Consider the following 27617-nt stretch of genomic DNA (forward strand, 5'->3'; position numbering starts at 1 on the left):
AAAGATTTTTAATTTGATACTGTCTGTCTCATGGATTTTTGGTTTTGTTCCTTGAACTTTAGGAGTCCCATTAAAGAAGTCAATGCCTGCACAAATATGTTGGCGTATTGAGCCTACATTTTCTTCTATAAGTTTCAGTGTTTCTGGTTTAAAGCCTAGGTCTTTGATTCATTTTGAGTTCACTCTTGTGCAGGGTGAAAGATAAGGGATCTGGTTTCATTCTTTTCCATATGGATATCCAATTTTCCCAGCACCATTTGTCAAGAAGGCTCTCTTTTCTCCAGTAAATGTTTTTGCCACCTTTTCTTTTACTTCCTACTAGTAGGAAGTACTTTTACTTCCTCATTTAGGAAATCATCCCTTTGAGAGTCAGTGGCACAGAAAAGACTCCAAAGACTGTTTTTTAAGGGGCAGTAAAATGAATGATGAGTTATCCATGTATAAATAGCCTAGAAAGAATAATGTTTCAATATTTTATATTTTATTGTGATAACAGAATTATTTTAGGATATTCTTCAGTAAGGGAAATGTGACCCTATCAACAGTACACTTAAACTATCAGGCTGGTTCTATAAGGGGTCTGTAATTTAGTTTAACCAGACTAGGTTTGTCACAGTCTAAGTGGGGTTCAGAGCTAAAATGTAGTAGGTGCTTCTGAAATTTTTCATAGGTCAGTAAACTACACTTCTCCAAAATTTCACTTAATTCATTTGTAAATAAATGTAGATGTTGTAGATGTAAGAACACCCTAGTTTTTGAACACTAGTGTTGGTGAAGGTCAACCCTTACTGTTATGAACTGGAAAATATCAAAATGTCTTCTTTATTAAAAAGTATATCTTCATTTTTAAAATTTGAAATTGGCATCCAAGCTTCTAATTATGTTCATGAAGTGGTTAATCAAAGATATAAAATATTCATGCTGTGAGAAACAATGACACCTTTAATAATTTAAAATTCCCCATGTCTTTAAAATGTCTCTTTGAAAGAATATGAAAAACTGCAGCAAGTCCAACTTGATAATTACCATGTTTACCAAGGAAAATGTTGCCATATGCTACCAAAACATTAAACGGGATTTTAATTTTAGTGAATCATAGATGATTGATTTACTTGAATTTGTTCCTTCCCTGGCAATTATCTTATGAAATAGAGAAAATATTCTCTTGCTCCTATGTTACATCTAGTCATCCTACTAAATGGTACATATCTCAAGAGTGGGAAATGAGTCCTGGTTGGATTTCTCTCCATATAATTACAGAGTAAGAATTTAATTAATATTATGGGAAGACAGAAACTTAATAGACAAATAATAATCTTAACTAGTAAATAAACTAGTAAAGGGAGTTTTTTGAGGAAGACAGCACAACAAAGGCATAAAGATGAGAAATGGAGGCAAAATTAAGGCATGCTAAAAACTGGTGTGAATTATTAAAATGTGAGATTACAGAAGTAGTGGATCAGAGTTAAGTGTTTGTTGATGGACTTGCAGAAATAAATAAGACCCATATTGTGAAGGATTTTAGGTAAAATCTTGAAGAGTTATTCTCTTCTGGACATAAATTCATATATGAAACATGACTATCATTCTTTACATTATATATATTGACTCTGAATAGTCCAAGTATCAGTGGCCACCTAAATTCAAATTATCCAATATATCCTTTGAAATGGAAAAATCAACAAAAACAACAAAGAAGTCCAAACGAATGCCAAGCCTTCAGAATAAACAGAAAACAGGACACTACCACTTCAAATTACCTGTAAGAAAATTAACATCATTTTTTAGTATTTTTTTGAGCTCCCACCCAACTTTGCAGAGACTAGGGGATAGGCATTTGAAGACAGGAGAAGAAAATGAAGGGCTTAAGATTGAAGCAAAATTACCACCAGGAAGTCTATATTAAGTACTAAAATGTTGAAAATAAGCCCTTGAATATCAATGCACTGGCTATAGACTGGAGACATAAAAGAATGCAGTTTTAGAGTGGTATTGCTTCTGGCATTAATGGATAAAAAAGGAAGAGATGGAGATGAACTTTAGAAATTGTGCAGTGAAGAAAAAAAGGAGCAAGTAGAGAGAAATTTAGGAAACTGAGAGATAAAAGAAAAAAAATCATAGATAAAAAACATAAAATCTGTCTTATAATCAAAGAAGCTGCTCTTTCCTCACTGACAAAGGAGGAGAAAGGTCATCCTTCCACTAAGAGTATTTGAAACCATCCAAAGCCAATAGTCCTGGCCATGAAATGCAAGGTAAGAGAGGCTTTGATTCTCCATAATACTTTATGATAAGAAAAAACCATGAGAATACAAGTATTTTGGTGAAAAATTTTCCTCTTCCATGCACACAAAGTGGAAACTTTAACAGTTATAAATAAACAAAATATTCTCAAGCACTTAGTTGTGCTCAACAAACCAGCAAAAAACCCCCAAACCCCAAATAACCTTGAAGTAGAAAATTTAAAAGGGAAAGAAATGTTCTAAAACCATAAAGGAATAAAATGGTACTTGATTGGCCTGAGAGAAAAAATAAGAAAAAGATAAAATCATAATAAAGATGAAATTATAAGATGACTCAAACAAAAATAGGAAAACATCAAAGAGAGTGAAAAATTTAAAACTGGTTAGAATCATAGTGGTGAAATAGACAAACAAAGTAGATTTACATAAATAAAATCAAAGTTACTGATCAGTTAAAACAAAAGGTAATAAAAGTATTTCTGGATAGTAAACTTTCCAGAAATAAAATAGATGTAAATCAGCAAGAATCCCAGTTACCTGTGACTATTGGTTCAAAATAATCAAACCATAGATATTGTTAGTAAAACTGTCAAACTTCAAAGATGAAGACAAGAATTACCTGGTCTTCCAGGCCTAAATAAATACAGAATCAAACCAACCAACCAACAAATAAATAAATACATATCATGAAAATAGAGCACCACCAATCTTCTTAAAAGCAACACAGAAATCAAGACAACAAATAACACTGTCAGGACACTCAAAGAAAGAACATAGGAAAAAGGCTTTCTTATCTAGGCACACTGTCCTTCAGGGGTCAAAGCTACAGATGAAAAAATTTAAAAATTCAAGATCTCAGGGATGATTTCTTAAGTAATCAAAGAAAGAAGAGATGTATCCAACCAAGAAGTAATAAGGAAACTTTAGACAAATAATTGCTGGCATTTAGTATGTTAATTGATGATCTAATTCTAAAATAAAGATAGAGATTGTGTTGAAGAATAATATTCAGGACTGTGAATGTAGCTCAGTGGTAGAGGGTTTGCTTAGTGTGTGTGAGGTCCTAAGCTTCATCCCCAGCATATAAGCAAATATACAAATATATATTTTTCTACTTTTTTATTGGTGCTTTATAATTATAATAATGGTGGGATTTGTTGTTACATATGAATACATACACATGTAACAATATGATTTGGACCATATCATTCCTCAGCATTTCCTCTTTCCCTCCCCTCCTCCTTCCCCCTGGACCCTTTCCTCTATTATACTGATCTCCCTTTGATTCTCATGAGATCCACCCACCACATCTTTCTTTTCTTTTTGTCTCTCAAACTTGCACATATGAAAGAAAACATACAACCCTTGACTTTCTCAGTTTGGCTTATTTTTACTTAACTTAATGGTCTCAAGTTCCATCCATTTTCCTGCAAATAACATTATTTCATTTTTCTTTGTGACTGAACAAAACTTCATTGTGAATATATACCACATTTTCTCCCATTCAACCACTGACAGGCACCTGTGGTGGTTCCATGGGCACATGGGTATGCATGTACTGCTATAATATGATGAATTTAATTTTTTAGCATAAATACCAAGGAGTGGAATATCTGGATCATATGGTGGTGCCAGTCCCAGTCTTTTGAGGAACCTCCATGCTGATTTCCATAGAGATTGTATTAATCTCATCAACAGTGTAAGAATGTTCCTTTCTTTCTGCATCCTCTCCAACACGTATTAGTGTTTGTATTCTTGATGACTGCCATTCTAACTGGGATGAAGTCTCAATAAAACGTTGATTTCCATTTCCCTAATTACTAATGATGTTGAACATTTTCCCTATATTTGAAGGCCATTTGTATTTCTTCTTTTGAGAAGTGTCTATTCAGCTCATTTGCTCATTTATTAATTATTTCTGGGTGGCATTAAATGTTTTCGAATTTTGTATGTATTCTGTGTATTAATCCTTGTCAGAAGAGTAGCTGGCAAAGATTTTCTCCTATTCTGTAGGTTCTCTTTTCACATTCTTAATTGTTTCCTTTGCTGTGCAGATGCTTTTTAATTTGATGGTGTCCCGTTTATTAATTTTTGGTATTATATCCTGAGCTTTAGAGACTCTATTGAGAAAGTTGTTGCTTGTGCCTACATGTTGGAGTGTTGACCTTATGATTTCTTCTAGAAGTTGTATAGCTTTTGGCCTAATCCCTAGGTCTTTATCCATTTTGAGTTAATTTTTGTGCAAGGGGAGAAATAATGATCTAGTCTCATTCGTTTATGTGTGGATAACCAATTTTCCTAGCACCCTTTATTAACGAGGCTGTCTTTTATACAATGTAAATTTTTGGCATCTGTTATGGTTTGGATGTGAGGTGTCCCCTAAAAGCTCCTGTTAAATATCTGTATTGAAAGAGAGTCAGTTTGTAATGTGTGAAGCACTTGCTTCCCTCCAGGACTGAAGGAACTCTTTCCTGACTCCTGAGAACGTTGTAGGCTGAAGTTCTCAGCTGGCAGCAATCCGTGGGATTACCCTTCGCAAAACAGAGTTGCCTATCCTGTTACAGATTGTATGGTCCACCAACATAGCATACCAAAAGCTTTATAGAACCATTTGATTTCTTAGTTTAAACATTGTATATGAAAAATAATGTTAACCAGGGATTTGCAATCTATGATCCATGGGCCAACTCTAGACTGCTGTCTGTTTTTTTTTTTTTTTTTTTTGGTACATAAAATTTAATGGGAATGCAGTCCTGTCTAATTATTCATGTACTGTCTGTGATTGCTCACTCTCTATATCTATAGTGTTGGAGTAGCTTCAATAAAGAACAGTTGGCTTAAGAAGCAGAAACTATCTTTGTCCCTTTACAAAAAAAGTTGACCCATGCTCTAAATTACATAATTATAAATTTAGTTGTTATAAAATATACATCCAGATAAAAGAATTCATAGGTCTTAAATCAATTACATCTTATCATGTTCCCTATAATGAATGCCACCAAGCAACCCATTCAACTGAGATTTTATTGATTGGTAAAATCAAATCTTTCTAACATTTCTTGTATGGAATATTGTTCTGTGGATATTCCTTTAAAAATAGTTTCTGCAGTTAAATTATTTTAAAGAGGATGCATATCCTCCTTTCTTGGAAAATCCTCATACTCTGCTGCAATAAATGCCCTTAAGCAGTAACATTTCCCATTTTCATAAAACATATATCTATAAAGTAAGTTTTTTTTTTAAAAAGTACATTATAGTACAAATAGGAAGTATAGTCCAAAAACCCACTGTGCAAATAATGCTAGTGGATTTAAAAATAATTAAAAATAATAATAAAATTTTGCACATACATGGAGAGGAAATGAAGAAGTATGGAGAGATATAGGATTAAAAATAAAACCTCCTTTCTTGGAGGTGGTTAATGAGCATGGGGTACAATTGGGAGGGAGAAATAACTTCTGATGTATAGCACAGTAGGGTCACTGTGGCAGACAACAATTAATTAAATATTTCAACGGCCAGTAGAGAGGATTTTGAGTGTTCCCGACAAAAAGAAATGATAAATGCCTGAGGCTGTGGATTTGTGTTACTCTGATCGTATTACACGTTGTATAAACATCCTGAAATGCCACACTATAATACATATAACATATATTAATATGCACAATTATATGTGTGAATTAAACATAAAAATGTATTTTTAAAAATAGAGAAAACTAAATCTTTATATGCATCTGTGGTCTGTTCTCTGCACCAACTAAACAATTCATTACTTGTTGCAGTGTATAAAGACCATGACAATTTGCAGATTGTTAAATGTGTGTGAAAAATTAAAACCAAAGTACAACAAAAAGTGTCTTCCTCCATTTTCTTTTTCCACTCCTCAAAGATAATCATTGTTAAAAATGTGATTTGAATTCTCCCAGTTGTTTAGAAAAGAAAGAAAATAGAGGTGTATCCACTTATATATTTCTTTAGAAGCTGTTTCTTGAAAGAGATCATCTGATGTACATGTTTCCACACCCTGAGTTTTGTTTTAAGTATATGTTTTGGACAGCTTTTAATATCAGTGTTCGCTTTTAATTTTGGTGGTGACTACTTATTTTGTAGCATCCCTGAACTTATTTAACCAGCCCCCTGTAGATGACAACAGTAGTTTTAGCATTTGCTGTTTTGTTGTTGTTGTGTAGGACCCCCCCAAAAGGAAGACCCTTACTTGAGTCTCAGGATGGCGCGCTCCAGGAAACACAAGAGACCGGCTTGATGCAAAAGCACAAGGCACTTTAATAACGGAGCTCCGGGCCAACACGTATACGCAGGAGATAGAGGAGTTGACCCCGAGGCTCAGAAATCAGGGGTTTATATAGGAAAAGTTAGGGAGTTTGGCGCGGGTACACATAATTGGCTGATTCAAACATAAGCGGGCACATGACTACATTGATTACATCAGCAAGTAGTACGTGCAAATTGACATTCCAGCAATGTGGTAGGGCAGTATATTTTGGTTAGCAGGCGGTCAAGTTAACCTTAAAGAAAAGGGAAGAAGGGGGAAAGTGGGTGACACCAGATGGTCCACGGCCTTGTGGAGATTGTTTATCCTCCATGGCCAGTTAGTTTTTGATGATTTGGCAGTCTTATTTTAGGCTTGTTTAGGTATGTTCAGGCCTCAGGCCTGTCCCTCTTTGTTTCTTTTCCTAAGTTCATTTGCTAGACTACAGATTCTGTGCTTTAATTATGGGCACTTAAATTTTAACTCTTTCAGTTGTTCATTTATTTTTGCAGCTGCAAAATGTTGAAATGAAATCCTTGTATGCATATTTTGATAAAATTATGTCTCTTTAGACTAAAATCCTGGCAGGGGGATTTCTAGAACACTTGCATTAAAATATATTCAACAATGAAGGAGGTGTTCCTAGTAGCAGTGAAAAAAAAAATCCTTTTATTTGAGATATTGAGGAAATGTGCTGTGATGAGATAGTAATCTCCTTTCATGATTGGTGATATGCTCTTCAAAATAAGCACAAGAATAGCACTTCTTTATATGATACTCATGAGGTCAAAATTTATAAAATTTGTTTCAAGTTCAAGAAACTTGCACACTGAGCAGCATTAGAGAAGGAAATATTTCCGTTGATTATTGAGCAAAGTCACAGTAACTGTTATATGATTATTAAACACAGTAACTGTTACGTGATTATTAAACTCATCAGGAATAACTCCTAGGCATTCCCTTTCTGAAGTCAGATAGCTCAAGTGCCGGGGGAAGGACTCTGATGTCATGTTATTTTAACCACTGCTTACCTTTGTTTGTTAGAGTCCAACGGCAAGGGATTTGAAACCTACCTGAATGAATTTCATGTGTTTTCCTGTTTGTCCTTATTGTTAGGTAATAATCCTTCTGGGGATTTTAGATCTCTCTCAGGAATATCAAGTTTATTTTAATCACAGGTTAACAATAAGAAGATAAAGTCATGGAAAGAATCAAGCACGGTGTTAGCAGTACAGCTGTTTTCACAAAAAAACCTTGTGTGGTAGACCTTTAGCCTAAGGTTTGAGAACTGGTCTCTCCTTTCCAAAATTAAGTCTCTTCGGGGTTTTGTACCAACTAAATGCATTTTTGTGTGTATGCTGAGTGTAGTGACATAATAATAATTTCCATCTAAAAAAAATGTAAAACCTGGTTGTAGTCATGGAAAAGTTAACTTCTTGACTGGAAAGTTGAAGTGTTCTCTGAACTAAATCTGTGAAGAACTAGATATGACCAGATATCTTCTCATTATTCCTTCTGTTCTGTGATTTTGTGATACAATTGGTTTGACTGGCAATGGTTGCTTTTATTTTTTATTTTTTTATTTAATTCCTCCTGATATTTTATAGACTCAAAGTTAAGCATTCTCTAAAAAAGAATGGAAATTACGTATTTCCAACTGTCAAAAGAGGAACAGAAAAAAATCCTTTTTTTTTTCCAATTTCATTTGGAAGGGATGAGTGTTGGTAGGTTGGGTCCCCGTGGTTTATGCAATAGCGTACCTTGCACAGGTATCAGTCCCTGGGAGGGGAACACCATGCACTAGTTACCAATCTCAGGGGAAGAAGCTAAACAACTTGCTCATTTTTGCTAACATTCTTAGTCTGGCAGGAGGTTTCCCACAAACCACACTGCCAGAGTATTAGTGTGAAATGGAACGCTTGCACAACAAATCAGGCAAAGCAAACTTATTACTCACATACAGGCAGTGGAAATCAACAGAAGCCTGAAATCCATAACTTGCCAGCCTCGTAAGGCTCAGGAAAGCTGCCCAGGATGGAAGGAGCCAGGTCTGCTCGTGCCCAATTCACACCACAACTGAGGGGATCTGAAAGCTCCCACCCTGGAGAAACCGGGATTGCTGAACACAGCAAGGCACGACATCTTGTTCTAGGAAGCATGAGGACAAAACCTGGGTTGTTCCAGTTTGTCTTCATTTCAGGGTGTTGTATTCTTGGTGCATTCTGCATGAGACGCGTAGGCAAGAAGGGGAAGAGCTGGCGGGGTCACGTCTGTCATTAAGGCTCTTGTTCTGTAAGGTCATGTTCATTCTTGACCTTCTGGCCCTCCTATCCTTCCCTCAGTTGAACACTATTTTTATTTTATTTTTGTCCCTTATTTGAAGAGTAATCACACATAAAAACCTAACTACACTTTTCTTCCCAAAGTGTTCCTTAAAGAATTCAGACTTCATTGTCAGATTCTCCTGACTTTTTAGGGCACACTTCTTCGCTTTTGAAAACACTTTACTGGATGCTATCTCCCATTCCATCCATTTACCAGTTAATGCCATAATTTCATTCTTCTTTATGGCTGAGTAATATTCCACTGAGCTTGCACAATTTAATATGAAATAGACACAGCATATAAAAATTTCCTTCATTTACAGATAATAATAATAAGGCTCTTAGGTAAGATAGTTTTGCAAAATTGGCCAAATGGCAAAAGAAAGAGCTGACATTAAAGCACGTGTCCATTTCCTACTCCAGTGCTCTTGCCTCAATGTATTCCTATTTAATAATAATAGGATTAAGTTCATAATTTGTTTACTGAGTATAGAGTATATGCTTAGTAATCTATTTGGTATTGAAGGGGAATATAAAAAATGAAGGCGGTATCTTGAGCTTCTTATATACTTATAGTTGGATAGAAAGAAACAAAGTAATTAAGGAATAATGTCAATTAAAACATGAACACCATATTAACCTAGAGAATCAGCCTGAGGGCACTGCGAGAAAAAATTGACATAGTGAGCAAGGAACAGATTCTAGCCAGAAACCCATGCTCTGAGAGTCCATCTTCATCTCTCCACCAATGGCTTTGGATTGACCCTTACATCTTCTGTGGGACAAAATTCTACGAGCACAATTCACTGATTTTTCCCTCAGTTTTACATGCTAATAATGGATAACGTTAATCTTGAATCTTTTGTCATCTCTTCCACTAAATTGGAATTGCTTTCTCATAGTTTATATTAGAAAGATGTCCAATATACTAAAGCAAACCAGAAAAAAAAAAAAAAAAAGAATATTGAGAGAGAAGACAATGATGATTCTGAAAGGACAAAAGGACTTTGTAAGGGGGTTTAAGGGAGTGGGTCACCCTCTTCCTGTCCCTTTGGCCATGTGAGGGCACATCTGTGTCTTCCAAATGATGCAGCAACATCTGCATCTCTGCTTGGAAGCAGAGAGCAGTTTCACCATGCACCAAACCTACTGGTACTTGATCTTGGAGTTCTCAGCTTTCAGAGCTGTGAGAAATACATTTCTGTTATTTATAAATCATGTTGCACAATGGTCATTGCCCAAATCTATGTACGTTTTTGGAATTGATACTGTTGCAATCAACCAAATCAGACCCCTGGGGGAAAACACAGAATGGCAGGATGTTACCTGCATCTTCTTGGGGAGACATTCACTCCCCACACATTCTGAGTTCTCAGATGGCCTCTGAATTCTGTCATTTTGATGATTTCCCCCTTCAATCTGTGGGAAATTCAAGTGTCACACACATATGACGAGCATGAAATGATTCACACATCTCTGGGCTCTTTGGTAAGGAGACAACAGGAAGTGTAATAGATCACAGACCTTCAGACAACTGTGGGCATACTGTGACTAAGCTGTCACTTAGTCATTTCCTGAAAAAGAAGAGAGAAAAGTAACATCAATATAGTGAACTATTTATAAAAGTATTTATTAAAGATAAAAGTATTGCCTTTTATTCTAATATTATTATTTTTGCAAAATTTTCTATTACTATGTCTTTTATTTATGAAGGGTAGTTGCTTTAAAAAGATTGTCCATGGCAAAATACAACACTGGCAATCCCAAGTCTGTCTGTATGTGTATAACTGGAAGCTTGTTGTGGGGTTTATGGTAGGTGAGGGGTCTTTTCTGTTGTTATTTATCTGGAAAACTGGTTTTTGTTTTTCATATCAGGGCTCTGTGTAGCTTAGGTCCTCCTACAGCAAGAAGTCAATCAAGCAGCAAACATTCGGAGACAGTGATAGTGCACAGTCCAGCAAAAGCCTTCCTGAGGAGAGTGTTTCAGATAAAAAGAAAATCTCCCAAATACATATTTTGTAGATCCACATGGAAATTGTGAGACTTACAGATTGCTAAAGTTTTAGAAATACTATTGTTAGTGTGTTACATAGTTGCAAATAAAGCCTGACTAGAAATTTATTCTTCCAAAGGCCAACGTGAGCTAATTGTACTCAGCAAATGTACAACTCTGGGACTAGGAAAAAAGACTTCTGTTTCTTACAAATTCTGATGTATGAAAGTATTTAAAAAATACCTTGGTAAGGATAGACTGGAAACTAACATTAGGTTTTGGATGATTCAGGAGGCAATGTGGAACCTCAGAGAGCCTTGACGTCATCATTATGGATATTTGTTATCATGGTACTAAGCCTGTCTAGGTGAAAACACTGTCTTTACAATACTGAGTTTTGGAAAGGTGATTTATTGTAATAGATTCCAGAGTATTAGCACTAGGACTTAGGGGACTTAAAATTCCTTCATTATTTTAAAGATAAGAAAACAGAGGTTCAGAAAGTTAAAGGAATTTTCCTCTGGTCATAAAATCTAGAGAGTGGGCTTAAATTTAAGTTTTCTGACCCTTATGTAAATACTTTTAAAATTATAGAGAAATGCAAATCAAAACTACCTTAAGATTTCATCTCACCCCAATTAGAATGGCAATTATCAAGAACATAAGCAACAATAGATGTTGGCGAGGATGTGGGGAAAAAGCTACACTCATACATTGCTGGTGGGGTTGCAAATTAGTGCAGCCACTCTGGAAAGCAGTATGGAGATTCTTCAGAAAGTTTGGAATGGAACCACCATTTGACCCAGCTATCCCACTCCTTGACCTATACCCAAAGGACTTAAAATCAGCATACTACAGAGATACAGCCACATCAATGTTCATAGCTGCTCAATTCACCATAGCCAGATTGTGGAACCAACCTAGATGCCCTTCAGTTGATGAATGGATAAAGAAACTGTGGCATATATATACAATGGAATATTACTCTGTCATGAAGAATGATAAAATTATGGCATTTGCAGGCAAATGGATGAAATTGGAGGATATCATGCTAAGTGAGATAAGCCAATCTCAAAAAACTAAAGGATGAATGATCTCGTTGATAAGCGGATGAGGACATATAATGGGGGGTAGGAGGGGTTAGTGTTAGGGTTAGGGTTAGGTTTAGGGTTAGGGATAAGGAGGGTGGTAAGAATGGAGGAAGGAAGGACTGTATAGAGGGAAAAGAGGGGTGGGAGGGGTGGGAGGGAAAGGGAAAAAAATAACAGAATGAATCAAACAACATTGCCCTATGTAAATTTATGATTTTTAATTAAAATAATTATACAAACCAGTTCTAATATTTCCCCAAATAAACACTCAATGACAAAAGAACATTTCAGTAAAGACTATTAATGATAAATATAAAATCGTTAGTGGCAAATGTCCTACCAATTAAATTGCCTTAGGTCCGGGTTCCCTTAGATCTGTAAACTGGAGCATCATGTCAACATGGGCCCCTTCTTTCCGTACGCGATGTAGAATTTAGTAACTCAGCAAATATTTTTTTAAGGGCCTGTTTACTGCCAGGAAGAAATCGGCTTTAAGATTTCATAAGATAAAGTAGATCCCAAGCAAAAAGAACATTCTTTAAAAGATTCTTTTCAAAGTAGTCTTCCATTTAGTCTTCCATTTTAATTTGTTCAATCATTAGTTTTTCAACCATATCTTCTGACAATACAGTATTCTCCATACTGTTCTGGCATCATTCTTGGACCTGGGTATACAGCAGTGAACAAAATAGACAAAGCTTACTGCCCTCCTTGACCTGTGTTCCAGCTGGGAAGACAGAAATAAATTGCATATGGAGAGGTAGAAAGTGATAAGTCTTCTGGAAAATCATGTCGCATAATAAGAAGCATGGTTGGGAGCAGTAGGAGAGCTGTGGTTTTGAATAGGACTATCATAGAAGGCATCGATGAGCTCATGATGCTCGATTGAAGATTCAAAGGAGGTGAAGAGCTGCACAAGGATGGATCCAGGTTGAGGAGACAGTCGAGGGTCCTGAGACTGAAGTCTATGTGGAATATTCCCAAAACAGCCAACAAGACAGTGCGTCCAGAGGACAGCGAGCAAGAAGGAGACTGAACTGAACAGAGAGGAGAACGAAGAGGTCACAGGATAAGTTACTCAAAATCAGTGAGGAAAAGAAAAATCTTAAATCTTCCCGAGTTGGGGGGTAAGGAACAAATTACATAGAAAGAAATAAAATTAAAAATGATAAAAAATTTCTCCTAGGAAACGACAGCAAGAATGTTAAATATCTGAGGAACAGATATTTCTGTTAACAGAAAATAGGAGAGGCTGGAATGTTTGCCAAGCCTTTCTGTATGGCCAACGTTGCCCTAATACTAAAGCTAAACAAGAGCATCACAACAAAAGAAAAACACAAGACAACTCCACACCCCTGCCCTTTTTCCCCCCTATGCTGGGGGTCAGGTACGGGGCCTCACACATGCTAGGCAAATGCTCTACCACTGACCTATCTGAGCCCTGGATTAGGTGTCTTAATCAATCTTAGCTGCTCCAGCCATGGATTAGGTTGTTAATCAATCTCAGCAAAGAGGAGGGCAAGCTAGAGTAGCCTAATGCTGTAATGGGTAAAGAAGCAGTAGATAAAGTACATGACTGTATTCTCTGTTACTATAGGGAAGTGACAAATTGTGGGCATTCGTCCTAGCCTGGAGAAGGAAGATGTTGGGTGTTTTGTTGTTTTCCCAGTGACCTTGCATTTTTCTCGCTCAGACAAAACTATGATGTAGATTTGTTTTGTCACACGTGGTTGCAAAGTAACCTTGCTTAGGTCCAGCAGGCCATGGTATGGTCAATTGGTGAGCACCAGGACAAACTCTAAAACACCATGGCCTGGTTGTATCAGCTTGGCCCCTGCATGCCAGGGACTGCTCCTTTCTAACACAGCTCTACTTAGGGGAGATGAAGCAAGAGGCAGGGATTCAGCTAATCTGGACTGCTTTGCAGGTTCCTGCCCACATCTTATAATGCAGTAGTGGCAATTTTATCTGATTTCTGTGTTGATCTTCTTCATAAAATTTCACCAGTTACTTAAAGATATTTGAAAACCCACATTTGTGTGTGTGTGTGTGTGTGTGTGTGTGTGGTCTTTATTGATATGAACTAAGGAAGAGATGTGCAATGCATGGGTTGGATTGCTCTCAGATCTGATTTTACTAAGCATCTGTAAAGCTGGGAAAATAGCTGGATCTCCAGAATCCAGAGTTATCAATATTCTTTCCACTGCATTGTGGTGTAATTGTCTTTTTTTTTTTTTTTTTTTTTTTTTAATTTTACACTAGCAGAAATGTATGCAGTAAATCCTGGATGTGCAGCAGTACCACCTCAGAAATTTCTTATATTAATGATCCAATCACAAAATATTTTTAGCATTAAATTTATAATTTTATTAATATGTAGACATGGAATAAGTGAATGAAACATCAGATTTCATACTCTTTTTTAAAGTTTAATTTCTGTGAGTAAAACCTTCCTTAAAAATTCTTTCTTTTTCTTTGATATCATTGCAATTCCACTTCTGCATTATATCAGAAATGTTTTTCTACATTTCATCTCTACCAACGAATGATGTTTTCCAGTGCAAGAAAATTGTGCCTTATTCCTTCTTATGCCTAAGTCAGTCCTTTGCATATGTGAATACCCACTGAATTGTTGTCTGTTGGAAAAATTCGGAATCACCTCAGAAATCTACATGATCCAAAGCTTTGCTTGATAATTTGAATATAGTTGATATTAGTTTTGAATGACAAAAGAACATTCAATTCAGATATTGCCTTTAATCCCTGGTATGTAGGAATGTCTCATTTAAAAAAAGACTTTCTTTCATCCTTCCTGTTATTTTTATGTGGTACTAAGGAACAAATCTAGTGCCTCATACATTCGAGGCATCAGCTCTCCCACTGAGTTACAACCCGGTTCCTGAATGTCTCATTTTTAAATATAAATTTCTATACATGAAAATAATTTCAGTGAAATTTTGACTCAAATAACATTGGAAGCAATAAGCATTTTAAAAAGGGGATGATCAATTAAATAAGGACATATTTCTAGTATTCATGAAAAATAAACATAATGGGAAAAAATGAAAATATCCTAAGTAGATAGTGATAAATGCAAAGACCAAAATACTGACCTATGGTTATTGTGATTTCAATTTCAATAAGCCAATCATAGCATATAAAAACTGGTGGTAAATATTCCTGAATGGAAAATACTTTGTGTTTGCTTGGTGAGGTAATATTTCTCCAATTATGAGTTAATGTTTTAGAAATAATCAGTTTGGGCAGTATCTCAAAGAGGTATCTGTACTCCTCCTACATGTAGCATTATTCATAATAGCCAAGAGAGGAAAACAGACTAAATGTCCATTGATGGATGAATGATAAATTGTGGAATCTATGTATTCAGTGGAATACTATTATGCCTCAAAAAAAGAAATTTTGCCACTTGCAGCAACATGGATGAACTTGGAGGACATTATGCCATGTGAAATAAGGGAGAGGCAGAAAAATACTGATGTTTTCATTCGTATGTGAAATCCATACGAATGGTGGTTATGGGGTGTGTGTGTGTGAAGGAGAGGGGGAAATGAGGAGATATTTGCCAGTTCCTGTTTTGTAAAATGAATAAATTCTTGGAATCTGATGTACAGAATGGGGCCCCCAGTTATCGGTGCTTTGTTGTGTACTTGACGCTTGCTAAGGGAGTAGATCTGAAGTATTTTCACCATGCATCATAAATGGTAACCCTGTGAGACAGAGATGTTAATTAGCATGGCTGTAGTAATCAGTTCATATGTATACCAAAATATCACATTGTACACTTACATAATTTATAAAAATCAGTCTGGTGAACCCGACATGTTACTTTACAAAAGAAAATTGTAAGTATTTATATTCGAATACAGTTTAAAATATTAACATATGATAGTTTTTAAAAGTTAAATAGTATCAAGGTTAACATCTGTTCCTTAAAATTTCTGTTAAAAATACTCATTTCATTTTTGTGATAAAAAAATATGAAATGATAAAGATTTACTAAGAAAATTAGGAACCAGAATCTGAAATTGCTACAAATAAGATCACTAATAATTTTTGCCTTACTCTGTAAACTAAAATTAAAATTTCTAACTGGTGACAATTGTGTAACTAAATCGACAGCCAGCAGAGGGCAGGCTTGAACCGTATTGTGCAATGTTACAAATTAGTATCAGGCAAGTCATTGACTGGAGTTGGGCAACTTTTTTTGAAGTATCCAACACAATAAGTTGAATATAAGGAGAAGAACATACAGTAGTATCCCAGAGGATGAAAAAACATTTAAAATATGTTTCTAGATAAGAACTATTTATCCATTGATTGTGAAATGGAGAAGTCTGAAAAGTAATTTGTTATTCATAGTGAGATAAAAAAAATTCATACTGTTTTAATTCAAAATGCATGAATAAATACAAAAATAATTTTATAAACTATTTTTAACTGAAAAACACTGGTAAACAGCCATATTAAATGCAAGTATGCATGTAGCTGAGCATTGTTTAATGGACAAACCCACGTGTCCTTGGGTGACTTTGTTGTTGTGAGAGCATCACTTACACAAACCAGGAGACTCCGATGTCCCTGGATGATGTAATTTTATCAGACCATCACTATGCGCAGTCTGTCACTGACTGAGACCTCATCGTGTGGTATATAACGGTATATAAAAAGAGTGTGGTGATATGTATTCAGCAGGACTATAGTTTTTAAAAGTGTTTATGTTAAAGGGCATCACCTTGCCAACAATGGTGGTATTGTTTGAATGTTTTCCTTCTCAGCACTTTTTATTTTCTCATATTTCTATGATCACATAATTACTTATTCCAAACCACAGATACTAAAAAGAAATACTTTTCTAAGTTGTTTCTGCTCAGTGTGAACTCTTCATTCTAGTAGTGCCATCTGATAAAATCATATGACAATAGTTGAGATTTTTTTTTTAAACGTTGGTTTGGACTGGCAAAGTGTTGGAGATCAATTCATGCCCTCCCTACCCCTGCTGTATATGTGTCATTTAGCATTTGTTTCACCCTTGAGTACGGTGGTTCCATTTCTTCTTCTGTGATGCCACCTAATTTAGTATTTTATTTCTGTTTCATTATTAAGCACTCATAAATCTGTATTATAGCACATAGATTGACTTACTGAATCCTTACAGTGACCTTGGAAGATAGACGCTATTTTTACTAAATTAGGAAACTGAGGCACAGAGCAGCTAAATGATTAGCTCAGCTAGGCAGTTGCGGAGCTGGGATGCGAAATTGAGCAGTCAGATGCCATGTTCTTACCTGTTCTGCTAAACCCTGTTGCCATGGGGATGGATGATGACAAGTTAAAGTGATCAGTATTTTGCTGGAATCAAATCCCAATCTACAAATGTTAGGCATAAAAGAAATCTAACTTAATTTTGTGTCTGTTGTTAACACTACTTCAGGTCTAGTGGGCCTTTCTGCCAGGGGTAGGCCATTCTGGTGAGCGTGGGAGTTACTTGGGTCCTCTGTGTCCCACCAGCACAGGGTGCTCTCTGAGAATGCAATGAGCAGGCCTGTCCGTTCTGCACAATGGATATCTATGCTCTCCATGGGATGGGGTGGGTGGGATGCTTCTCTTCCCAGGCAGCACACAGACTCTCCTATTTCAGATCTCATCAGCTTATCTGCTTTCCCTTAACTAATATTTATTTCTTTTGAGGAAATGAGGATAAAAACAAATATTTGGAACATTGTAAAGACAAAAAAAAAAAAAAAAAAAAAAAAAGAGGAAAGTATAAAAGAAAATGCTCAGAAAAATTACCAATACTTCGTAAATATTTTCCAATACATCATAAAATATTAATAGGACAAAAGTGCTCCAAAAGTCAAATGTTTATTGCATTAGTTCATTTTTATAGACCTCATATTGCATTATTTATGCAGATAAAATCTCCCATAATTTAAAAAATGAACAGGAATTTTTTTATGTGCATAGAGATGAATGGTAGTCACATGAAGACTCACATTTTGAAATTTCTCTTTTCTTTTTGTTTATGAATGGGGGAGGGAGGGAGAGATAGAGAGAGAGATATACTCTCATGATTATTTCACATTATTCCATGATTATTATTCCTGGGCAAATTAATCTTTTTCCTGGTGCTGCTGTTTCTCAGCTGTCCACTGTTGGGAGCCATTGCTTTATACTTTGTGAGTTTTCACTGAGTTTTATTTGTTTAATTTTTGTATGCTTAAAAAAAAAAATTTACATCTTTTAAGCAAATTCTCAGACTTATTTTTTCTATTATTTTTTCTGCTTATTTTTTCTACTTTGTTAGCATGTGTCTCTTCAGTGGAATTATCATTTAGTGCATTGTCCTTAGTTTGACCAGAAGATAAAATGTGTCAGTTGAGGAATGACTTTGCCTCACTCTTTGCTAGCAACTAGGTTCTGTAGACCATTTCAGAAACTAGGAAGCCAGCATCTGTGAGATGCAGTCTGAAGCTTGGGCAATACTTTTAATTATCTATTGAATGATTACTTACTGTATCTTGTTTAGAAATTGACATATGTATATGTACAATCAAGATTTTCGGCTCCGCTACCGCGGTCCGGCTCCGACCGCGTCTCGCGCCCCGTCTTCTCGTGAGGGGCCTCGCGCCGCCTGCCTCGCGGCGCGGGGTCTCGCGGGCCCCGCTCCCGCCCTCCGCTTGCCTGGCCCGGACCGGAAGCGGCGTCGCACAGCCTGGGCCTGGCGCGGGGGGCGGGCACCGGGGCCCGGTCGGACACGGGCAAGAAGCACAAGAAGCACGAGTCGGATAAACACCTCGACGAGGAGTATGTGGAGAAGCCTTTGAAGCTGGTCCTGAAAGTGGGAGGGAACGAAGTCACCGAACTCTCCACCGGCAGCTCGGGGCACGATTCCAGCCTCTTCGAAGACAAAAACGATCATGACAAACACAAGGACAGAAAGCGGAAAAAGAGGAAGAAAGGAGAGAAGCAGGTTCCGGGGGAAGAAAAGGGAAGAAAACGGAGAAGAGTCAAGGAGGATAAGAAGAAACGAGATCGAGACCGTGTGGACAGTGAGGCAGAAAAAGACCTCCAGGGCCATACCCCTGTAAGATTAGACTTGCCGCCTGAGAAGGCTCTCACAAGCTCTTTAGCCAAACAAGAAGAAGTAGAGCAGACACCCCTTCAAGAAGCTTTGAATCAACTGATGAGACAATTACAAAGGGTTTTGCTAAGTTGCCCATGCGGACCCCGAGCTTGCAATCCTTCCGCCTCTGCCTTCTGAGTTGGAATTACAGAAAAGACCCAAGTGCTTTCTTTTCATTTCCTGTGACTGATTTTATCGCCCCTGGCTATTCCATGATCATAAAACACCCCATGGATTTTAGTACCATGAAAGAAAAGATCAAGAACAATGACTACCAGTCCATAGAAGAACTAAAGGATAACTTCAAACTAATGTGTACTAATGCCATGATTTATAACAAACCAGAGACCATTTATTATAAAGCTGCAAAGAAACTTTTACACTCAGGAATGAAAATTCTTAGCCAGGAAAGAATCCAGAGCCTGAAGCAGAGCATAGACTTCATGGCAGACTTACAGAAAACGCGAAAGCAGAAAGATAGAACAGATGCCTCACAGAGTGGGGAAGACAGCAGCTGCTGGCCACGAGAGAGGGAAGACTCTGGAGATGCTGAAACACAAGCCTTCAAGAGCCCAAATAAGGATAATAAAAAGAAAGACAAAGATGTACTTGAAGATAAGTGGAGAAGCAGCAACTCAGATAGGGAACAGGAGCAGATTGATCGGGCCGTTCAGGAGTCTGGTGGGAAGCTGACCCGGCGGCCAGCCAACAGTCAGTGCGAATTTGAAAGAAGAAAACCAGATGGAACAACAACATTGGGACTTCTCCATCCTGTGGATCCCATTGTAGGAGAACCAGGCTACTGCCCTGTAAGACTGGGAATGACAACTGGAAGACTTCAGTCTGGAGTGAATACCTTGCAGGGGTTCAAAGAGGATAAAAGGAACAAAGTAACCCCAGTGTTATACTTGAATTATGGACCCTACAGTTCTTATGCCCCGCATTATGACTCCACATTTGCAAATATCAGCAAGGATGATTCTGATTTAATCTACTCAACCTATGGGGAAGACTCTGACCTTTCAAGTGATTTCAGCATCCATGAGTTTTTGGCCACATGCCAGGATTATCCGTATGTTATGGCAGATAGTTTACTGGATGTTATAACAAAAGGAGGACATTCTAGGACCCTACAGGAGCTGGAGACATCATCGCCTGAAGATGAAGGCCAGGCTAGGACACTTGACACAGCAAAAGAAATGGAGATTACAGAAGTAGAGCCAGCAGGGCGTTTGGACTCTGGCACTCATGACAGGCTCACAGCACTCAAAGCAGTCACAAACTTTTGCGCTCCAATTGAAGTTTTTGACTCTGAAGAGGCTGAAGTATTCCAGAGGAAACTCGATGATACCATGAGATTGCTCAGGGAGCTGCAGGAAGCTCAGAACGAACGGCTGAGCACCAGACCCCCTCCCAATATGATCTGTCTGTTGGGTCCATCATACAGAGAAATACACCTCGCTGAACAGGTGACTAATAATCTTAAAGAACTTGCCCAGCAAGTAACTCCAGGTGACATTGTCAGCATGTATGGAGTTCGAAAAGCAATGGGGATTTCCATTCCTTCTCCCATCGTAGAGAACAACTTCATAGATTTAACAGAAGATTTTGAAGAACCTAAGAAGACTGATGTTGCAGAGTGTGGACCTGAAGCCACTGATATTTTATTATATATTATGTATATATTTTTTTCATTCTGAGCTTGGAAATGCTTTTTAGAAGATATTAACTATTTGTAAGTTGTGTTTTTAATTAAACTTTGGAACAGTTAAAAAAAAAAGATTTTCTTGTTTTAGTTTTTATTCATTTATTTTTATTATTATTATTTTTCCTGAAATGAGTAGGCCAGAAGATATGGTCAATGCATTCTGGATTGGGAGGTAAGTGTGTTGTATATGCAGGTGTACAAGACTGTTGGCCTGCCTTCCTGCTAAAACCCAGTTTCTTATCTGCTGAGAAGACAACATGTGCTTATGAAAATGATAGCATTTTAGATTTTGGAATTAACAACAGGCTTTTTTTTTTTTTTTTTTTCTTTTTTGGTACCAGAAATTATACCCAGGGGTGCTTAAACACTGAGCCACAGCCCCAGTCCTTTTATTTTTTATTTTGAGACGGTGTCTTCCTAAGTTGCTTAAAGCCTCACTAAATTGCTGAGGCTGACCTCAAACTCAGATCATCCTGCCCCAGCCTCTCAAGTGCAGGGATTACACAAGTGCACCACTATTCCTGACTAGGCAGCTTTTTTAAACAAGAGAAATCGTGGATAAAATACAGTCTGTTCTCTAGACCTTCCAGAAATGGTTGACCAATAATGGATATTTTGCATATTCCCTAACATAAGAGTTGTGATAGAATAAAACCATTCATTTTAGAGTCTCACAACCAAGTTGTTATGAGTCTGGCTAAAAACCATCTCTTGCTGCCAAAAATGTTTCGAAGGCTTTAAAAACATTTTTTTCTTTTCTTTTTTTTTTGTGGTGCTGGAGATTAGAACCCAGGGCCTTGTGCATGCAAGCACTTTACCAACTGAGCTACATTCCCAGCCCTAAAAACATTTTTACCTATAAAGTTCCAAAAAGACCTGGTCACTTACTAATACATGATTTTAAAAGTATCACCATTGTGAAATCATACAGAAAGACTTCTAATAGAAAATCTTTGGTTTCAAATACTAAAAACTACCAGTCTTTTCACAGAGCATCAACTGTTTAACACATGGTTTTTAATCCTCCTGTAAATGCATGTAATCAGTACACCCTTTATGTTAAAAATTTCGTTATCTATCAGAAATGTATTTGAAAGAATTTTCCATTTTCTTTTAAAATTCATGGGTTGCTTTTGAAAGCATTTTAAAAAGATTAAATTTTTCTTTAGAGACTTTAATTATAGACTTGAAGGTAACTAAAAAATATTCTCAATGAATTAATAATTATTTCAAGTCTTCAAAATTTATCTAAATTATTACACCAATCACACACTATAAAATTGTTGGTCACAATATATTTTGTTCTGGTGACAAATAGTTCTAGGTTAAAAGAAAGTCTGAATAGTGATCAGTAGCAAAAAGCAAAAGAAAACAGAAGATTATGTATAGGGAGTTGGAAGCCAACCCATAAGAAGGAAGGAATTAGAAAAGAAAGGAAGGGAAACATTTGTTTGGTGAAAATTAACCAGATTTGTCAAGATAATGTTTCAAGCATCTCATGAAATCAAAAAGACCAATGACCACCTGGTTCTCTCTAACCCACATGAACTCACAGGTGGCATCATGTTGGGAAAAGACCAGTATGTGTGACCACAGGCCAGGCCACTGACTCTTAGCTAGGGAGGGAAGATTCAGGGAAGATTTTGATGGAGCCAGTTCTTCCTTTCTTCTGACAGCCCATGGTCAACTCTTAAGACCTTCTGTCAAGGCTAGGGGATTGTATTTATTAGTTCTACTCAGAGTTGGTTTTCTTTTCTTTTTTATTATTATTTTTTGAGGTTAGTACTGAAGAGATGGTGATGGCAGAAATAACATTTTTTTTTTTTGAATTGAAAGAGCTTACCAAGCAACCAATTGTGTCAAAATATGTAAAAGAAAAAACCTACTCTTTTTCCAGGAGGGCCTTCCACTGAGTTCCATTTTTACAGGGTTTTTTTTTTTTTTTTTTTTTTTTATGAATAGCCAAATCAACATCAAACAGTTTTTGCATGGACGATTGTTTATCACGGGATGTCTGAGTGGTCCTGAACTACATAAAATAAAAATGGCACTTATCACTGTAACTGTCCCTTTAAGCAATTCTGTATTTTAAAAATCTGGACTGAATACATAGTATGATACACCAAACAAGACAGAAATCTATTCCATGACAGCCAGAGATGGCTCTTAACCAGACGTTGCTTGTGAGAATCTAAAGCCACATTACTGTGTGAATTAAGAATCTGCTCTTTGGTATGTATCTATAGCTACCTGTCTGACCCTGTCCACTTTCTTGTTTTCCTTTACTCAAGAGACCACTTCTGAAGTGCTAGAGGCTTGTCTGAAGAAGCTAACTAAGTTCATTTTTCCAAGATTTGAGCATACTGAAACCAATTTTGGCTTTTCTCCTTCTTTGTGTCTCCTAAGATTCTGTGATGTCATCATGCTTGACATTCTGTATTCATGTCTTCTGGTGAAATGGATTGGACATTCACTTATGATGTAAACTTTAAGATGAGGAGTAAGTTTTCCCCCATTGGACTTCCCTGAAGTGGTAATGTATTTCTATTTCTATCACCATTCTTTGTTCAATTCTTTTCATTTTGCTCAAGTAGTTCAACCTGATAGAATCAGGGGAATAGTCAATACAATACTCTCTGAGTGCAAAGACTGGCTGTTTTAGTCAATTTTCATGGTTCTGTGACCAAAATACCCAACAAGAACGACTTAAAGGAGTAAGAGTTTATTTGGGGCTCACAATTTCAGAGACCTAAGTCCATAGATGACTGATTCCATTGCTCTGGGCCCAGGGTGAGGCAGCACAACATGAGGGAAGGGTCCAGTGGAGGAAAACTCCTCAGCTCATGGTGGGGTCAGGAAGAAGTGAGAGACAGAGAGGAAGAAGAGAGCCACAGAGAAGATGAACATTTCCAGGGCAAGCCCCCAGTGACCCACCTTATCCAGCCATGCCTCACCTGCCTACAGTTCCCACCCAGTCCCATTCATTCAAACTAGGATGAACTGAACAGGTTATAGATTTCATAATTGAGTCACATCACTTCTGTTCACTCTTACATTAATATGAGCTTGGGGGACACCTCATGTCTAAACCATAGCACTCACTTTTTCTGAAAACTCACTTTTTCTCAGATTTTGGCCCCAAGCTGGCCAGTACTAAGCACTTAATAAGTGGTTGAATGAATGACTTCAAACAACTTCTGGATGAGGAAAAAGAAGATAATTGGTCTATGAGGGAATTGAACTTGTAACCTTGGCTTCATTAGTGTAAACCTCTTATCCAAATATAATTGTCAGAATCTTATATATGTCCTAAGGAAGTTTTCAGAATCAACAGTTTGGATGTGACATTTCCCAAATATCGTTTTTCCCCCTTTTTACCACACAGTAAATCAAAATGTGGAAACATTTGAAAGAAAAATTGAGTTCAGAAGAGAGGAACTAAGCATGCCTGGCAGGCTGCTGAGTCAGGTCTGTGCATGAAGCCTCACAGAGTAAGTGCCCTCTTGGGCCCTGAAGTTGCTGGAGGACACAAGTTGCAGCATCAGCATACAGGCCTCTAGGGAGAAAGCCAGCCACGGTAGGTGTCACACCATGCAGGGACATTCACCTCACTGAGGGAGGCCTGGTGAACTCAGCTGCTGAAAACTTGTTTGTGGATTTTTTTTTTAATCTTCTTTGTTTCTTTTAAAAAATTTATGTGAAGACACTGACATGCCTATTAAATATTTCTGAAAATACAGAAAAGTTAATTTTTGTTAGATAAAAACAGATTCTATATAACCCCCCAAGGAGGACACATTTTACAAACTTTATTACCAATGCTTGACATAAAATATTCAGAAATAGAAAACAAAAATACAGGTGAAAATATCTCAGATTTTTTTTTAAATTTAGTTTTCAGATAATTCTGACACTAGAGATAAAAATAAACAAAATCACAATATATTTAGTTTATCAAATTATGGTATATCAGGGAAATTTTTTTTGGTCTTTTTTTTTTTTTGTTCCTACTTTTAAGCTACAAAATGAGAGTCAACTTGTCTGTGTCAGCTTGTCTTTATCTCATTCAGAAATCCCTTCTTCCACCAACATCAATGACAATGAACAAATTCCAAATCCCGGATCTAGAAGGAGCACAGCACCTGAATTTACCATCTTATTTAGGAAAAAAAAAATTCTAAACAAGCCATATACTTCATAATGACATTTCATTCAAGGATGGGTCACATATAGACTGTGTTTCCACAATGTTGGGGGCTGTGCCATGTGGTCTGCACCAGGATGGCGCCTGGTGGCCAGCCAGAGGTTGTTTTGATCACATCGGCAGAGAGGAGGTTGATTAATATAAGCACACCCAGGTGATTTATCATTGGCTGTATTCAATTAAGTCCACGCACACAACGCACACAACACGTGCACAGGTGTTCCCGAGTGCTCCTGCTCGGGCCTGCTCATTTTAATCTTTGCCCGTGATAGGGCAGCTGGCTCCTTGCCTGATCTCAACTGGCTTGGCCCCACCCTCTGCCTCCTGGAGGGAATATAAGCAGGCAGGGGGCAGAAGGAAAGAAGAAGAAGCTAGCAGTAAGAAGAAGCAGCAGCAAGCAGAAAGCGGCAGCAGTAAGCAGCAAGCAGGAGGCAGCAGGCAGAAGGCAGATGGCAGATCGCTGGGCAGAGAACTGAGAATACATCTCTAGGTTGCAGATCACAGATCGCAGTATGCGGGATGCATCACTAAGAAGCACCTCAGATAGACAGCACCTTTAGCATGCACCTCGAGCATGCACCTTTAGTTCACAGGATGCAGGACGCACCTCTAAGAAGAAGCAGCAGAACTCTAAGAAACAGATCTCTGATAAGCGTAAAAGCCTGTCTTTCTCTAAAACTTCCTCTAAGCAAAGTCTTTCTTCCTCTCAAAGCCTTTCTTCCTCTAAAATCAAGCAAGCCTCTTTTCTTCTATAAGTTAGAGAATAAGCAAGCAAGCAAGAAAGCAGCTCAGGAATAGAAGTGGTTTATTTCCAGTCCTCCTCCGATAAATACCCGCGAGATTGTTGCTGCAGGTGGTAACAAATACCTGCAGGATTGTTGCCGCAGGCGGCGACACCACAATATTATTGAGGTTGAAAAATTCCCATCACCTAATGATATTATAGTCATTCTCACATCATAGCCCGGCATTACCCATGTGTCTATGGTGATGCTGGTGTAAACACCTACTGTGCTGCCAGGTGCATAAGGTATATTGCATTCAACTATGTACATAATACTTGACAATGATACAAAGGATTATTACTGGTTGATAAATGTGTTTAGTATACTACTAATTATTATTTTAGGGTATATACCATCTACTTATTAAAAATAAAAAGGTTATTGTAAAACAGTATGTCATTATGACAGGAGCTGTGTCATAACGTGTTTCTTAATGCAATCAAGACTGATTGACACACATCATCTAGGTGTATAAGTACACTCTGTGATGTTCACGCAATGATAAAATCAACTTATGACATGTCTCTCAGAACATAGCCCTGTTGTTAAATGGCATATGGCAGCACAGTGTTGTTGTTTTTTTACTATGGTAAAATCTCAAGCACGTTAGGAAAAAAGTAGTACTGAAAAGAATCTGACTTTTGGATAATAGTATCTTTTTAAAAATTTGTTCTGATTTATTGTATATACCAATATCTTATTTTTATTGCCCAAGAAATAATAAACTATTATAATGCATTTAAAATTTTTAGAACAAGCATAAATGGTTTTTGCAGTTATAATGTTCTGTGATTCTAAGACTAGAAGGATTTTTTTTTAATGGTCAAAATAATGATAGTCATCAATGTTTATGGAAAATGGTCAATTAACCAAGTGAGCCCTGCCTAAGTTTCTGAAGAATAGAATCTATGCATTGAAAGTTCTTGCTTTTTTTTTTTTTAAAACAAGATTTTACCTGAAATAATTGTGTTTGTCTAAGAGTGCAGATTCAATAGAAGTGTACAGGTTCAATGAAAATCTGAGATATTTTATCATGATAGTATAACTAACACAAGCATTTGAGGTGTTTTAAGGGCAGGAAGACAAGACGTGAGAATGTAAAAATCCTTGTCCTTCAAAGCAAGTGTTCAGTAGAAATAGAAATATATAGTTTATATTGGCCCAAACTGTTAATACTTTGGTTTTCATATCAATCTTGATAAAATCCTTTAGAACATGATATTTCTCTTAGTAAAGTATCATTTGGTATTAAAATTTTTTAGTTTCTTTTTTTTTAATTAAGTAGAAATAAGTGGAATGTTTAATGTTTTCAATTTTAAAAAGTCTGTTCTGGTTTTCATTCTAATAAAAATACTTAGAGCATCTTTCTCCTATCTACTTATCAACTTACCAACCAGTGTCCCTTACACATTGCACTTTTCTGTCTCTATTTATTCCAAAAAGTTAGAATGACATCACTAATGTTAATGGTGATACTTGTTCAGTGGTTGTTCTGGGGTGACTTTTAAGAGTTTGCTACTGTACTTTGTGTGTTGTTTGATTCTCTATAGTAAATACCTACAATACTCATAGAAATGAAAGAGTGACTAAAAAGATGAATGGGATCCCAAATGACAAGACGCTAACAGAAGATAAATCAGGGGGTGAGTAGTTTGCTCATTTCTCCTGAGTAGCATTCTATTTTTTTTAATTAAAAAAAAAATTCTAATCTCTAAATATCTTTGGAACATCATTTAGAAAAGGGAAGAAAACCTATAAAACTTTTGAAATTATCTTATTTTCATACAAGAAATGATTCTGTCCACAATGGGCATGAAGGAAAAAAATGGCAAGAAAGAGGAAATTAAAAAAAAAA

At 36.8% G+C, this 27617-nt stretch overlaps 1 protein-coding gene across 1 annotated transcript in view; it reads left to right on the plus strand.

Annotated features, from left to right (window-relative positions):
• Positions 1 to 20803, plus strand: part of LOC306664357 (bromodomain-containing protein 7-like) — a gene marked incomplete at its 5' end in the record, with an annotated part of 34328 nt that extends 13525 nt beyond the window's left edge. The window contains 2 exons of the mRNA XM_079145172.1: positions 18560 to 19153; positions 19222 to 20803. Of these exons, the coding sequence (XP_079001298.1) occupies positions 18560 to 19153; positions 19222 to 20765 (2138 nt within the window). The 3' untranslated portion in view covers positions 20766 to 20803. The remainder of the gene's footprint in view (positions 1 to 18559; positions 19154 to 19221) is intronic.
• Between the last annotated feature and the right edge of the window lie 6814 nt (positions 20804 to 27617).

The sequence above is a fragment of the Sciurus vulgaris genome (genome assembly GCF_902686455.1).
Source record: "Sciurus vulgaris genome assembly, chromosome: 6".
Lineage (NCBI taxonomy): Eukaryota > Metazoa > Chordata > Mammalia > Rodentia > Sciuridae > Sciurus > Sciurus vulgaris.